General features: G+C 35.4%; 1 protein-coding gene across 1 annotated transcript; it reads right to left on the bottom strand.

Annotated features, from left to right (window-relative positions):
- Positions 1–6,142: 6,142 nt before the first annotated feature.
- LOC113783005 (nuclear transcription factor Y subunit A-7-like) lies at positions 6,143–17,060 on the bottom strand. The gene is made up of 6 exons (XM_027329007.1): positions 16,883–17,060; positions 16,346–16,415; positions 15,298–15,443; positions 9,646–9,747; positions 9,363–9,527; positions 6,143–6,671 (listed from the first exon to the last, which is right to left on the bottom strand). Exons 2-6 carry the CDS (start codon positions 16,371–16,373, stop codon positions 6,486–6,488), a joined length of 627 nt encoding a protein of 208 aa, XP_027184808.1. The 5' UTR covers positions 16,374–16,415; positions 16,883–17,060; the 3' UTR covers positions 6,143–6,485.
- Positions 17,061–17,338: the final 278 nt, after the last annotated feature.

Below are 17,338 nucleotides of genomic sequence, written 5' to 3'. Positions count from 1 at the left end.
CTGAGAGTGATTGTTGGAGGAAAGGCTGGAAGTGTTTGATTTGCGGAAGTGGTGACCACCAGGTTAGCAACTGTCCGAGGAAACAGTCACGTGAAAGTAGTACCCAACAACTGGAGGGCACTAAATCAAAACAAACGAATGAAAGAGGGAACCGAACAAAAGTACCAACAAGGGTATATGTGTAGACAACCAACAAACTCCTGAGCCATCTGAAGGTAAAAATTTTGAGGGCGAAATTCTTTTAAGGGGGAGAGGGTGTGAGAACCCGTACATTTTCTTATTTTCTAGGTTTTATGTTAATTAATTTCATGTTATTCTGCATTTTCTTTATTAGGAAAATTTTCTAGGTAATTTGTATGAGTAAATATAGTTTTTCGATGATTTTTCTAGTATCGGTTAGTTTTTGAGAAATTAAGAGCGTATACCGGACGTGGGACCCGCTAGTGCGGAAAGTTCGGAAAAATTCGGCCAGTTAGGTTAAGTTTTGGATACCGGATTTATTTTAGCAGGTGTTAAGAGATAACTAGAGGTTACTAAATGAGTTGGTGTGAGAGGGACAAAAGGATAGCCATGCATTAATTGGAGTGACAAGTGTCACTTGGAGATGCATTCTTACATTTGACCACTATTCACCATTGTACCAAATAAACCAAAAATTGACCAAAAATCATCTTCATTTCAAGCTTCTTGTGGCCGGCCATCTTCAAGGGAAAAGAAAGGAAAACCTCTCCAAATTTCTTGCTCCAATCTTGCTCAATCCAACAAACCAACCGATTAATCTTGAAGTTTCTCCATAAAAACCCTTAGTTTAGTGATTGTGAGGTGATTAGTGAAGTGGTTTGGAAGACTAAGGTGCTAAGTTGTCTCCTTTCTTTGGATGATAAGGTGAGTAGCTAAGGAACCTCTCTTTTCTATCTAATGATGTTTAATTAGTGGCTTGTGGTAGTCTAAGAGGTGATTTTGTGGGCTATTTCATGATTTTGGTTGAGATTGGTGAATTTTTCTATTTATTCATGATTTTTCTGTTTTTATATGTTTAATATTGATTGGCCATGGATGATGGTTGGGAATGATCTAAAATGAAGCTAGGGTACGTAAATTATGGCTATTTGCGGAAAATTTCCGCTTTGAAAGGAAATTTCGGAATTAGGGTTTCAATTAACCCCATTCTGCCCGGTACTGTTTCTCCTAGTTAGAGACCTAATTAGCCTTGGGTTAAAACATAAAAGTTGTAGAGAATGATATTTTATAGTTGCCTGCAAAATTTCAGCCGAATCGGAGCAACGTAACCTATGAAAAGACCGAAAGACCCCTACTGCCCTGTTTCTATCCGAAACTAATAATCCGCTTCTGTAATTGGTTAGTTTGATCGGGAATACTACTGATTTGGTTGTTGATGTCTTCTTAAGAAATATAGCCTGGTATCCTAGCTTTCAGATGATTTTGGAATCACTTGAATTAGAGTTGTATGTGCTGAGATATAATTGAATGAATCAGGACTGCTAGTTGAACTGCGAACTGAAAAATCTGGGGTTGTTTTGGTAAATTTGCCCTAGATACATTGCAAACTGGACTGAGTGGCCTTCTTCAATATTGTAACCCTTTCTCTTAGCTTCGACCACACTTAAGGTTCCCTGGCGTAGTCTAATAAACTCATCCTCCCTCCTTTCTTGAACTAAAGGTGAGAGATACTTTTCATTAAATTCCCTTAGGAAGTTAGCCCATGTCCATACAGTTTGTTCTCTTTTCCACTTTGCCTTAATCACGTTCCACCATGCTCGAGTCGGTCCTTCAAATTGAAATACCGCAAAGTTCACTTGCCTTTGTTCGGTATAGTTCAAAGCTGCAAAGATGTTGATCATGGCCTCCAGCCACTGTTCGGCTACATCCGGATCAGACCCTCCAAGTAATTTTGAATGAGCAAACTTCTGAAACCTCTCAAGAGCCCGATCTTCTCCTATTTCAGGGTTCGGAGGTTGATTCACAGGTATTTGACCTTGTTGGTCCACCAACCTTGCTAAGATGTTTATCATTTGTTGAATTGCCGTCGCCATTTGGTCCCCGGCTTCAACCCTCGGTCCTTGCTCTTGTGCAGCTGTTGTTTCCCTTTCCTCTCTTGGCTCTTGAGTTCGTTTATTCCCACGACAACGTTCACGTCCACGACTACGTCTCCCGTCTATATATATGTTTTCCCTCTCTCTTTTCTTTTCTTTTCCCCCCAAAAAGGTAATTTAGTGAATAAACACAGTAAATTGACTAAAGTAACAAATTCCAGCATACCAAATACACAATTAAACATATACACACATAACACACCATATATCAAGAAGACAGATGATCAAATACACAAAGGCATATCAAATTAGACAGATAATCATATGCACAAATACACCAACTAACGTCATGTGTAACAATAATATAAGGGCAAATCAAAAGAAAAGGCGATATCGTCCTAGTTTCAGCTGAATAACTCCGTCCGGTCTCTCACGTCACTTACTATCCAAACTAGATATCCATTGACCTCTTGTGCTCATTCTAGCCAGACAAAGCCTGTTCATGTTCCCAAAATGCAAGTCTCAAGTACCTAGTAGCTAGCATCGCCTCAACTCTGGAGTACTCGGGCACGAGAATCCGAAATAAGATAATTCACATCTCGAGCTGGCCAGTCCCAAGAGTAAACCATCTACAATCGAAATTCCTACATGACGTACCTATCTATGGTCCTCAGATGTCACAAGAACATTTAAGGCCTATAACAATCCACAATTCATAGCTTATGCTCGAACGAGCACTTAATCCTTCATACCTATTCACCACTCAGTCCAGGCTCACTCCGCGCAGAGACCACGCGAAGCAGGCTCTGATACCACCTGTGACAGCCCCACCTCCCTTAAGGCGAACCAGAGGGTTCGGCGGACCGCCTGCCCAGCTCTCGCCGGGACTCAGTCGAACCTCAATCAAATCCGAAATAAAACACAAGATCAAACGAAATAACAATCCAAAACTTAAAGCGAAACTTATATACATTTCTATCTCAAAAGGAAGTACAAATATCGAATATACAAAGGTTCTCAATTCGTCATACATCCAGCCCGTGCCAACCACTAGGGCGAGAACCATTACAAAAGAAAAAAACTAGACTAGGCTAACCTACACTGGGCTCTCGTCCTTGCTCGCATCCCCCTGTTAAGGAAAACAAAACTAAAGGGGTGAGCTAAAAGTTCAGTGAGGTTCCGAACACATAGTCAACAACAAAGCCAATACATTAACCATCGATAATCAATAATTCAAGAAACATTTACAATGGAAAGCGATAATAACACATACATTAAAAGGATACGGGCTCACAGGGAGCCATTTGTTCGTTCGTTCGTTCGTTCTCCTGTCATTCCCCTTATTCCTCCAATCATTTGAAAATGCATTTTTGTAAGTAAAACCCTCGTTCGATCGTTCATTTCATTCACCCCCTCCTGGACGTTGGCCAGGCTCCACCAACCTACAAGGTAATACTCGAGTATACCAACGTTCACACCCAGGGTCACCATATCGCCCGACCGAGTCCGCTTCTGGCTCGAGTCGATCGGTAACGAAGGGCAGGGCCCAGTTCAGCCAAAAGGCTTACATCATGCACAACTAATGTATCAATCATTAAATCGTTGAAAATTTTCACGTTTCATTTAGGTCGAGCGCGATAAAGTACACGCTCGCCTAGAAAATTCGTTTTGGAAATCATTGGAAATACTTAACACATTATCAAACAATAACAACAAGTCATGAAGTCAAGGAGAATATAACAAACAAGGAACACTCACCTATGTACGCAAAACAACGTGCAAAATATTCTTCCGGATATTATCCTTAGTCACCGAGAAAACCTAAGATTAAACGAGAAAGAATATTACAGCTTATCTAGCACAAACAATTAGGTGAAATCAAAGAAACTCAACAATTGATGAGTAGAACGTATAAAAAGACTTTAAAGTGAAACGAGAACAAGAATAATTAGGGTTTTGTAGACCAAACGTAAAACCAAACTAAAGACAAGTCGGAATCCAACTAGATAGGCTAAGAAATACTGTTTTCGGAATCGTTTATATGGTTCAAAATCATCTCATATTCAAGTAGATCTTATACACTAAAGGTCTTAATGAAATTCATGAAAAAAAAGAGGTCAAAATACCCAAGAAAATCCTAAACCACTCCTCTTTATTTGGGTAAGAGTAAGTACACATTTGGAGTTTCCAATTGAAGAAGGATCAAGTTTTAAGATGGAAAACGATCATAGTATTTGCCAAACGAAAAATATACAAGTTCAAATAGAAACTTAGCCCTCGAGCGAAAATTTGGGCAGCACGCCCTTTGTATTTACCTATTTTCCAGCCATTTATGGCTTCATTATTTTCCTCAATCAATCCCAACATTACACACAACATAAATAGCCACTCAATAGGCTCAATGTCATATGATTACCAAATCAAGCTAGGACATGTGCGGAAATGACGTTTAGATTGGAAAACAAAAGGCAGATTTGCTGTTGTTTAGCGGAACTAACACAACTGAAGCGCCACTAGTCGGATTGAGGTGCAATTTACACCGTTTCGAAGTTAAGAGAAAGGGCTACAATATTGAAGAAGGCCACTCAGTCCAATTTGCAATGTATCTAGGGCAAATTTACCAAAACAACCCCAGATTTTCTAGTTCGCAGTTCAACTAGCAGTCCTGATTCATTCAATCATATCTCAGCACATACAACTCTAATTCAAGTGATTCTAAAACCATCTGAAAACTAAGATACCAGGCTATATTTCTTAAGAAGACATCGACAACCAAATCAATAGTATTCCCAGTCAAACTAACCAATTACAGAAGCGGATTATCAGTTTCGGACAGAAACAGGGCAGCAGGGGTCTTTCGGTCTTTTCACAGGTTACGTTGCTCCGATTGGACTGAAATTTTGCAGGCAACTATAAAACATCATTCTCTACAACTTTTATGTTTTAACCCAAGGCTAATTCAGCCTCTAATTAGGAGAAACAGTACCGGGCAGAATGGAGTTAATTGAAACCCTAATTCCAAAATTTCCTTTCAAAGCGGAAATTTTCTGTAAAAATAGCCACAATTTACGCACCCTAAATTCATTCTAGATCATTCCCAACCATCATCCATGGCCAATCAATATTAAACATATAAAAACAGAAAAATCATGAATAAATAGAAAAATTCACCAATTTCAACCAAAATCATGAAATAGCCCACAAAATCACTTCTTAGACTACCACAAGCCACTAATTAAACATCATTAGATAGAAAAGAGAGGTTCCTTAGCTACTCACCTTATCATCCAAAAAAAGGAGACAACTTAGCACCTTAGTCTTCCAAACTACTTCACTAATCACCTCACAATCACTAAACTAAGGATTTTTATGGAGAAACTTCAAGATTAATCGGTTGGTTTGTTGGATTGAGCAAGATTGGAGCAAAAAATTTGGAGAGGTTTTCCTTTCTTTTCCCTTGAAGATGGCCGGCCATAAGAAGCTTGAAATGAAGCTGATTTTTGGTCAATTTTTTGTTTATTTGGTACAATGGTGAATGGTGGTCAAATGAAAGAATGCATCTCCAAATGACATTTGTCACTCCAATTAATGCATGGCTATCCTTTTGTTCCTCTCACACCAACTCATTTAGTAACCTCTAGTTATCTCTTAACACATGCTAAAATAAACCCGATATCCAAAACTTAACCTAACTGGCCGAATCTTTCCGAACTTTCCGCACTAACGGGTCCCACGTCCGGTATACGCTCTTAATTTCTCAAAAACTAACCGATAATAGAAAAATTATCGAAAAACTATATTTACTCATACAAATTATCTAGAAAATTTTTCTAATAAAGAAAATACAGAATAACATGAAATTAATTAACATAAAACCTAGAAAATAAGAAAATGTACGGGTTCTCACACGTGTGACATGCCAAAGTCACTAGGACTTTAGTATGGAGAGCTACTGTCACTCGGAGAATAAAAGTCGGGTCGTTATGCAAAAGATGTATTCTTTGAATCCATGCAATTCAAGCTTCAATCTATTTTCAGGCAAGGCTTCCACTTTTATTCAACAATATGGACAATCAGCAGCAATGCAATGATCAAGCATACTACACAACAATACTCCTTACATTTCTGACCCATAAAACATCATCATACAACTAAAGACTTCCAACTTTGAAAGGGAAGAAAAAGCACAATGCTAAGCCGTTACAGGAAAAGACGCTAACTCTTACTACACTTCAAGAATAAGTAATCCTGCAGCCTCCAGTAGCTCCTTCGCACAAGCCTGTTGCTGATCCTATACAGACTGACTACAAATACTAAGCCTGCCTAAGCTAACAAACCTGCAGAACTAAAACTATTGCATTTTAAGTGCTTCAGATGATCATTGTCTTCTGGGTGCCTCAGCCTCCAATGTTTTGCATTGCTATCATGACTTCACGAAGCACTTTCTGAAGAAGCATGATCATCTTTCTTGGCCGTAAGATTGATGTCTGAATCTGGATTATCACCTGAACCATTCTCTTTCAGGGTGTTTTCATCTTTCTTTGCATTGAGAAAACGGCCTCCAGTTCCTCTTGCTCGTCTCAGTGCATGCAAGTGCCGAGATTCATGCAAATAAGGCTGCAAGAGTGGTTTTCTTTATAAGTTCCTAACCATTGGTACCAAAAGTTTTGCCAAAAGAATAGCATACAGAGTAGAATGAACAACATTAACATTTCCGAGTATATACTCTAGGCACTTGGAGAATATTTATGAAAATTCCAAGGGTAAAATACCACAATGAAATGCCAAAGAGCTAAATTATCAAAACTCAAATTCCTGACATACACAATACAATGTGTTTGAACCATAACTGAGTGTAAACCTGGGATACACAATACTGTTTTACCACAAGCAGGTGCAGAAAAGCACAAGGAAGTACTTTACCTGTTAAACTCCTGTGCTTTATCTATTCATATATTTGTGGATAGTGCAGTATGTTTACCGGGCATGCTGTTTTGAATCAATCACCATTGTTGCCAGGAATAAACACTAGATCTTAACTGTTATTTGCACTACCTCTCTGCTTCAAGTAATAAGCTTAAAGTGCATTCCACTCCATGTTTAGTGGTAATTATCTCAATGCATAAATTATTGCATAAGATCCTGAAACTAGTTTATCTTTATCAATTGCTGTTATAGAGTACATCTCTCAGCTTGTAGACTTTGTACACTGTTTTCACGATTACTAGTAAGCCTCCACATTTAATACCTCAAACATCATATACCATTGGTTCCCACTCTCAACTACAAGATGAAATTTTCTACTTAATCAAAACTAAGATAAGATCCTTCAAGCAGCTTTGAAGTTCTTTATGCAGCTTTCTTGTGGAAAAGAAGACAGATCCCAAATTTGACCAAAAAATCAAATTTGAAAGAAAAAAAATAACATAAATCTTTATTTGCTTGACCTAAAACTGAGACCCATTTCAAACAATTACAGGATGTAACACAAATCTTTAGTATAATAACCCTAATAAACAGAAAAAATACTACTAAAACAGGGAATAAACATTAAAAATATAAAAACAAGACACTGAAAGTGCCGAAAGGTCCAAGATTATGTAAATTTCTTCAAACTCCCACAATCCAAGATTGCGACAAGCACCAGTCTTACTAAAATCTTCCCTTCTATTGGTTGAATGACACCGTAATACAGGAAACTTGAAAGAGGCATGTTCTACCTTTCAATCCAAATCTTCTTCAAGATACTCTGGGAAGTTCTCCCTTCCAGAAACTAGGAATTTGTCATAAAACTGGAAAAGATGAAATGCATGAGGAAACCAAACTATGGTAACATTACATTAACCAAAAGGCAATATTTACATTGCTTTTATGTTGGCTTGCCAAGGCTCCACGAGGAAAAAGGAAACCTAATGTTATTATCAAGCAATGGTGTCATACCAAAATCAATACTGAGCCCAGTTACCCCAGAGAGAGAGAGAGAGAGAGAGGAAGAAGAAGAAGAAGAAGAAGAAAGAAAGAAAGAAGCAAATGGAGTAGGTAGTTATGTAGACAGTAAGTAAATGTAGTAGGTTGCAAGTTCAACATATCTTGGAGATGATAGTGTCATGTCAGAGAAATCTCAGCCGTAGCCCACACAATTAGTTTCAAGTTCACTCATGTCTTGATCTGCTTATAACCATGTTGACCGACAAAACCTATTTGTTCTCATTAACCTAATTAGCTTATTGATCACTATCATCAATTAAATAGTTTAAAACAATAAATTTGTTATCTCTTATATACATATTCTAGTGCTATTATGAAATTGTAAGTAAGATATAGTTTCAGATACATCAATTTGACTATATAGTTGAGTTCATAAACATATAATTATTAAACTCATCTTCCTGCTACTAACGTGCAATTTCTTGTGATTAGTGGTAAAAATATATGTGTACCTGTTTTTCTTAAAAATATGACTGAGCTCGATTTTTAATAGGTCTTATGAAAACAATCTCAAGGCAACCTGCTATTTTCATGTCATGACCATATCCTATCAGAAATTATTATTAACGTTGAAGTATTAAAGCGCCGCCAGGGTCGACATATTCATACTTCCCTAGAGTCTATGCTCAAATTTTTTTGCAACCTCAAGCAACTCTGAATAGGTTCAAAGACTCGAACAAGTCAAAAAAAGAAAGCCATATTCTCCCACGACACATAATTCTCCCAATCATTTGTCAGAAGAATGAACAACATACAATATTTACATAACTAGTTCGATACTCAGGAAAGTCAACATAGACATGGATAAAAACAGGACTCAGATGTTCACAAAACTCTTCCACATTAATTGTGCTTGTTAGATATTTCCGCTTGAGGAAAGACTTCTGAAAATATTGACTCTAATTCTATTTTTTAAACTCAAATTCTTAAATATTTTTTCTGGATTAAACTACGGCATTGAAATGAAGAATTCTTGTCAGTATGTAACGAAGTGTACATTTAGTATTCAAGGTAAATGGAGAATCTTTTGCAGCAAAAACTCTGTATTAGATATTTTCAATTAGTTAGAGCTAAAGCACATTAAAGCACTAGTGATCTAACTAAATCAGTCTAATACCTCATCATAGGTCAAACAATATAAAACACCAGCCTAAAACCATTTAGGTTGAGAATTGATAATTTATATGAGCAAGTACCAACATCAATCAGAAACTGAGGTCGGATCTACGAACAAAGACAATTTGCAAAAGATAATAAACCAATCGATGAACCAACGAATTTTAACTAGCTAAGTAGATTGCATGTAAGCTCATAGCACACCTTTCTAGACTTAAGAGCTTTATTTTCTGACTCAGCTTTAGCACGAGACTGTCGGCGTCTCAAGATGCCATGATATTGTTTTGCATTGACAAAAACAGGTTCTTCAACAGCATCAGATGGCAAAGGAACACCAGCTTGCTGAATTCCCATCAACTGAAGGTGGACCTGATAAAAGCCAGATATCAAATGCCCCCTACTTTGGTGGCTAAAGGTTATGTTATCAAGACCAAATCTAATCTACATTAAGCAATAGTAGATAAAGAGTTTAAGTTGAATGAAATACCATCGGTTGTGTAGGATAGGGTTGCGCAGCATATGGCTTATTATCATAGGGAGCAAAGATACTTCTATAGTAAGGATCTGGATAAGGGTAACCAGCTTGTGCCTGTGACATAGAAACCTCCAGTTAGAACAACTTAAGAGCAAATACATTACATTAGGCTCAAAAAATATGCCATCCAAGCCTACAGGTTAAGCAGTATAAATAGTGAATTCGTAAGACTTCCGTTTCTAATCAAAGTGAAAAAGAAGTACAAGTTGAATTTACTTCATTTGCTCCAAAGAAGACACAGAGTTCAGTTATTGAATTATTTTGATGAAGTAGCAGGAAGATGATTTGAAATAAACTCAAGATAAAGCTAAATAAAGATAATCACATAATTTGAAGAAAAAGCTAAAGACAAATAAAGATAAATCTAAAGGGATGGGCTAAATCCACACCCTCCTATCCTAAATCCATACCCTATATGCCATAATGACATTGAAGCCCTTAACATTTAATGGGTTTCCTTCAAGCTTTATTGCTTATTCCAATTTATGCTTTCAAATAATAGAAATGATTTGCTTTCAGTATTATTGTGATTATTATTCCAATCTTTTTATATTTTACATGTTTTCTAATTTTACACTCGCTTTATAAAAGCTATTTAATTGGCAGTGAATTTACCAACACAAGTTTCATGGCTTTAGAGATTTTGGGCCTATCTGATGTGTAATGTAAACTTTAATTTTTATTATGAATTATCAAATTTTACCATACTATGAATATTTCTTGCAAAAAATCTGTTCTTTTTTTTTAAAAAAAATTTAAGTATAATCCAATGAGATTCTGATTACTACAGGATCATGTGCAATAAAACTAGTCTTATTGTTCACCAGATGTGATTCTTTTCCATTTATTTTTGCCTGAGCATTAGCCATGATATTTTGTGTTTAACTCGTGTGAAAAAAACTGTCCCTTACAATGATATTTTTTTCTAGACAATGTTTTATGCAACACTAAATGTTAAAAAGAACAAAGAATATATTTAGAAAAGAAAAACATAGGAAATATTCGAAAGAATTATGTAGGCAATTTATTGCTATCGTATGGAGGGACGACTTCATTACGTGCAAAAAGGTATTAATTTACTCACTAAATACTAGGGGTTTTAGTGTCTTATTGGTGCTTAGGGTCTAAAAGTTCCTATCTACACCTGAGTAGACCATTACATAATTTGAGGATAACCTTCCATACTCAAATCCCTTATCTCCTTGGGAGCCAAGACTCCTTTATAAGAATGAAGAAGAAACGAGAAAAGATGTGGTATGGAAACTTTAAGGGGCAAGAAACATCAAACTCTTTGTCTTGTTATCTAAAGTAAATTAAAACATTTAATTGAAGAATGGCACTCAAGCATTATGCTCAAATTCTCCCCAAAAGAGGCATCACAGAAACACTAAAGACAACCTAATATTCTTCCCAGCAGATACATATAGAAATACAATGATGGAGCCAAGGGGGGGCAGAGGGGGGCCATGGCCCCCCCTAAGTTTTGAGAATTTTAATTCATAATATGTAAATATGTGTGTAAAATAAAATTGGCTTCCCCCTAAATTTTTACAATTTTAGTTTATATTATGAGAGTTGATATATATATATATATATATATATGAATTAGTCATCTTTGAATGGAATGGCTTGCAAGCTTTAATTTGCCATGAATGTCCATATGCCTATTACATTCATTGTTTGGCTCATAGGCTTCAACTTGCTAATGTTGCAGCTTTTAGAGAAGTAGCTACTGTTCACCAATTCTTCTCCAATTTAGTTTTCATTATCAACATTATTACTGCATCTTGCAAACGTAATGATGAATTAAAGGAGGCTCAAGCAATTGAAGTTGCTACTAAGATTGCTAATGGTGAACTTGAAACTGAAAGGGGGCTTAATCAAATTGGCACTTTAAAACGAGTTGGAGATACTCATTGGGGTTCTCATTTGGATTCTATTTCTAGTTTACTGAAAATGTTCAATGCTACTTGTGTGATTTTAAGTAACATTGCAGTAGATGGAGGTTCATACTCTCAATGTGGAGATGCAAATTTTGCTTTGAATCAGTTATTATCCTTTAAGTTTGTTTTCACTTTGCATCTTATGAAAGACATTATAGAAATTACTCGTCTTCTTTGTATAGCATTGCAATGTAAATCTCAAGATATTTTGAATGCAATGCATCTTGTCTCAAGCACAACAATGCAACTGAAGAATTTTCGAGATTCGGGATGGGATGATTTCTTGGTGAAAGTTAAATTATTTTGTGAGCAACATCCAATTGATATCCCATGTATGAATGCTCAATATATTGCAAGACGTGGTAGATCTCGAAATCATCATGATGAGATTAGTGTGGAGCATTATTATCGAGTGGATATATTTCTTGCAACAATTGATTATTAATTGCAAGAGTTACATAGCAGGTTTAATGATCATACCATGGAATTGCTTGTTTTGAGCACTACTTTAGATCCTAGAAATGGATTTATGCTGTTCAAGATTGATGATATTTGTATGCAGAGAAGTTCTATCCGAATGATTTTATGGAGCAAGAACTAGTACGTCTAAGAATAAAACTTCAACATTTTGAGCTCAACATTCCAAATCATCTTGAATTGCAAGAATTATCTGGTATTAATGAGTTATGTCAAGGCTTGGTGAAGACAAGAAAATCAGTGATATATTCTCTTATTGATAGATTGATTAGACTTGTTCTTACTCTTCCTGTATCAACTGCAACTACAGAGCGGGCATTTTCAATTATGAAAATAATCAAGACAAAGCTCCAAAACAAGATGGAAGATAATTTCTTGAATGATTTGTCTAACTGTGTATATAGAAAAGGAAGTTGCTAAAAATTTTAGCAGTGATTCAATCATAGATGAATTTAGTTCTATGAAAGAGCGTAGAACTCAATTTACTTCAAAGAAAAGATGTTGAAATTTCAAAGTATGTTAACATAACTTTTATCTTTTTTCAATTGAAAATAGTTACATTTATATTACATGGTTATATATATATATATATATATATATATATATTGCATAGGTGACATATTGGAGAGCATCTTCTCATAATGTGCAAATTGGATGGTTTGTAATGTTATAAGATATTTAATCAAATGTTATCTTTTTTGTTAATTTTTGTTATGATTGTACCGCATATTTATGAATAGACATACCTTTATAATTAGATTTAATATTTGATATTTTTAGATGTCACATATTTAAATAGAAGAAAATTATTTTGAACATAATATATTAAGATAATTTTATTAGGAAAAAATTTTGGCCCCCCCAAAAAAAAAATCCTGGCTCCGTCACTGTAGAAATAGACATAGACAACATCATAGATACATCATACATGTAACTCAATTATACTATAGAGGGCTGACTGCTTGAGGAGTCCTACAACATGTCAGACACAGAAAAGTCGTACTTAGGAACTGTTCAAACTCTTACCTTGAGTTACCAATTAAACAGTTAAAATCTTTCTTCTGTTTCATTTTGGGTCTATATATCCATATGGGAAAGAGTTTCAACATATAACAAGAACAATATGTATTAGTAGACAATCCTATCATACTCATCATTCTCAAAGGGCGACATTCCAGGATAAACATGGAAGCCAACATTTAGATTCCCAGAGTTTTAAGTTATACGACTCTATGCATAATCTGATCATACCCATCATTGCAAGTGTAAGGAGCCATTCCTGTTTAGGACACCATTATGTTTTGCCCATTATAGACCTTCTAAATGCTTAAGTTCCTTTTCTTCAGTTAATAAAGCCCTTGATTCCATCTAGGGCATATGTTATACATGCAGTCTATGTGCAAACCTACAAATATCAAACATATATTTATGAATATATACAGCTTTTTAAGTTCCTTGTCTCCATTCAATAGAGTCTTCTCATTCATCTAACATTTGAAATGTCAGCAATTAAACTTTCAGTAGCAAAGTTGACAGATCTGCTTTCTCCCCAATTCAATCCAGAAGTCACACACCAGAGCTTCATTAACATTTCCATACGAAATACTCATTCTCCAGAAAGAAGAATTCAAAACCAGGAATAGCAATCTTTGAACTACTAATACCCATGGCATCTGGATCAGGAAAGCTAAAAAAATAAACTATTCAAATTGTATAACAATATTAAGAACTTTAAATTTCAAAACCAACACATTGTGCAAATTCAAAGACTTTATTCCAATAAACTATACTACCTTTAATATGCTCATGCACATGTACTGGTGAAGATATAAATTAATCATCTTTCAAGACAAAACACGTAATTACAAATAATAAGGGTGTGCCTTTTTCTTCTTGATTATTTTGGCAACTAACAAATCAAATTGCAAATGATTGCCATCCTTGACAAAATAAAAAAAAAAAAAGAAAAAGAATAGAATGCATAATCAATTTTTCCAAGTGACAAATCTTCCACAGTTAAGTGCGAGGCCTATTTGCACCTTGGGGTATATAATTGACCTCTACATAAAGTAACATAAGAGTAGTATTGCTTACCGTGTATATATATAATGTAAACGAAACATAAACAAAGTTAACATTTTTCAAGTGCCATTAAAAAACCACGGCATAGTCCATGAAAAAAGTAATCTATTAATCAACTGGAAATGCATTGCAAACTCCAAAATATCAGTACAAATCTAGTCTTGTAGCCTATAGCACTTTCTCTGAGCTCTCGAAAATACTTCTATTCCTCCATATAGTATCCAATAAGGGCAACACACAAGGCCAAGTTTTTTCAGTTTTCCCTACATCTACCCTCCAGAACAAACATTACATCAAACACTCCACTTAGTACAACCTAGAGCCACCAAAACATCCTCAAAAACCACCAATCAGAGTTCATGCCCATGTTTGAAAAGAAAAAGCTCTTATCTGATCTGTGAAGTTAACAGTCCCTTCAAACAGAGAGCACCAATATCAACATGAATTGTCTTTCAATTAGGGTTTAGTTACTACTTTTTCCTAAGACGTTGGTCTTTAACAAGAAAAGTAAATGCTTTCTCTCAAAATGCTAAATTCTTCAAGTTTTCACGGAACCTAGCTTCTTCAGAGCTGATTTTGCACATATCTATCTCCAGATGCATATACTAAGATTTTGAAGTCCATAGGGTGCTCATAAAGCAAAATCTACAGAATCACAAGAAAGTTTTTCTTATACAGAGCATCATCAATACAATAAGATATAGACATGTTTCCATGTCAACAACCATTTCATGAACTTGCTCAACTCTCTTTCTTCAAATTCACTCGAACTTATTTGTGGTACATTTTCTCTATGTCTTTAATGTTACCATCTACCCTCAAACAACCCTTGGTTTTTGCCCTCTCACACAAACGCATCAAAGAACTTGTGTTTATCTTTAAAGGCTTGATTATGCAAAATATTCAATTTCATATATTCTTTAACAGGCTTTAATTTACACTACAAAAGAATATCACAACAACCAGTGGTTTATTTATATACATATTTCTTCAAATGAATGTGATGGATGAGAGAAATTAAATGACACAACAAGTTACATGGTTAGAACTTCACTGATCCAAAATTCAGCAGACTACAGATAATTTTGTTCCATAAGCTTACCATTGTAATTCCAGCTCCAAGTTGTGGAGGCGCCGCATATTGCATACTTGGTGCAGTCATGACAGGATGCGATATTCCAGTCACCTGACAAGCAGACTGGAACAGAGATTCTGAGTGACTTTGTTGCTCGTCAGCCTCACCATTATCTAAAAAGCATCAAGTTAGTAAAAATATTAGAAAACAGAGGCCTATTTTAGACTACACAATTGCCTTAAACTGTGGAAAGGCAAGAAACAACCACTAGAATTTTGAATAATCGAAATAAAGATTTCTTTCCAACTCCAAATTTTTGGAAAACAAATGAGCAACACGAGAAATTTATCAGAAAAAAAGGTCTAATTAATTAATCAGCAAATATCTCTCTGACAATTTATAAATAATTTGATAAAATAAATGAAAGGTTTAAGTCAAGCCCCCATAAAATAAAGATATTTGAAAATCGGCTAGAAATCATCAAGGCCCCAATACTGCAATAACTATAAGAGTACAGACAGGTCAACATTATTCCTAAATCTTCATATGGGCAACTTGCCTTGACATAAGATGAATATAGATGCATGTAGTCATTTGCCTAGAAATGAACACAGTCCATTCTAAGAGTCTCAATAGACTTCTTTAACTATTGTCATGATAATCCAGTACATAGATTTGACAATGAAAAATTCATACAAGATTAGCGCTTGTTCTTCTCAACCACTTAATTTAACCCATGGATTTTGAAATGAAACTAGAAGGGACTACAGATTTTGAAATCAAGCACAGGCGATGCCTTACATAACCGCTGACCGTACATCCCATATTGGCTTGATTCGTCCACACTTCCAAAGTAGCCTTTTTTGACAAAATTGGCCATAAAAGCAAGAATCACTTAGCTGTGCCTAAATTGTCAGTTCAACTGGAGTACACTAGTAATGCACCTATAATTCCGACCTTTAACATGTCGACAAAAATGAAATTATTCGCATTCCTAAGAAGATAGTTCCACAGAGTGCTTCAAACAACATTATTTCTTTACAGCAATTTAGAAAAATCTCGGCAAGGAAAATACCTGAGAGGTTGTGAAGAGAGGATGTCATAACGGTGCAAGCTGTAACCAAAGACCCAAAAAACCTTGAGGCCTGTTAGTCAAAATATGCACAACTTTAAATTCAATCAATAAAAACCCACAAAAATTAAAAAAATTTAAGCTGGCAGGGACAAATCCAGAGCATTAAACAACCAGGTCAATGACATGCAAATAAAGGCAGAAAAATCAGACCAGAAATTAATAATTCATCTTCATTTTCCAAAATTCAAATTCTATATACAATTCCACTATTCTTCAACTACCTCAATTGATGATTCAGCAGATATCAGAATTCAAATGCAAGAAAAAAGTAAACGCAAATAAGTTTCCCCAAGCTAGATACAAAATGAAGTATAATAAGAAAAGCAAAGTTAAAAAAAAAAAAAGAACAAATTGATGCTCCAAAAAACGGGAACAAAAGAAATCCTAAACCAAAACAGACGAACCAAAAAAAATAATCTTTTGCCATAAAAGGAGAGAATTAAGGAAAATTTAGGGTTCAAAATCGAGGAAATTTACCTCTGAGATCAAAATCCAAAAAGGCAAAATGTGTTTGCCACAATTTTCCTTTTTTTATCAATTTTTTTCCTTCTTTTTTGGAAGGAGGGAGGAAACTGTGCTGTCTGCGTGAGTAGTGTGTGTCTGTGGGTGTGGGGAGAAGAAAGAGAAATTCAGAGGAATTTTGATTTTATGGTTTTTTTTATTTTTGAAACAGAAATTTCAACTTTGTTTAAGAAATAATTTAAAACCGACAGGCGACAGCGTACAACTTTCACCGATAAATAATTATAAGGAAATTTCTTAGCCATTTTTAGGTTTGCTTTTTATTACGTCAGTTACGAATAGTCGTAAGCAAGAATACTTTTACTTTGATTGTTTTGTTCAGTTGAATCGTCAGTTGCGGCCCACGCCCACCGTCCCGTTAGCTTCTTTTTTTAAAAAAATTAAAGAATTATATTCCTCGGCAGAGACTTT

Source organism: Coffea eugenioides, chromosome 9 (genome assembly GCF_003713205.1).
Source record: "Coffea eugenioides isolate CCC68of chromosome 9, Ceug_1.0, whole genome shotgun sequence".
NCBI lineage: Eukaryota > Viridiplantae > Streptophyta > Magnoliopsida > Gentianales > Rubiaceae > Coffea > Coffea eugenioides.
The sequence above is the reverse complement of the archived record's forward strand: the minus strand, read 5'-3'. Positions and strand labels throughout refer to the sequence as shown.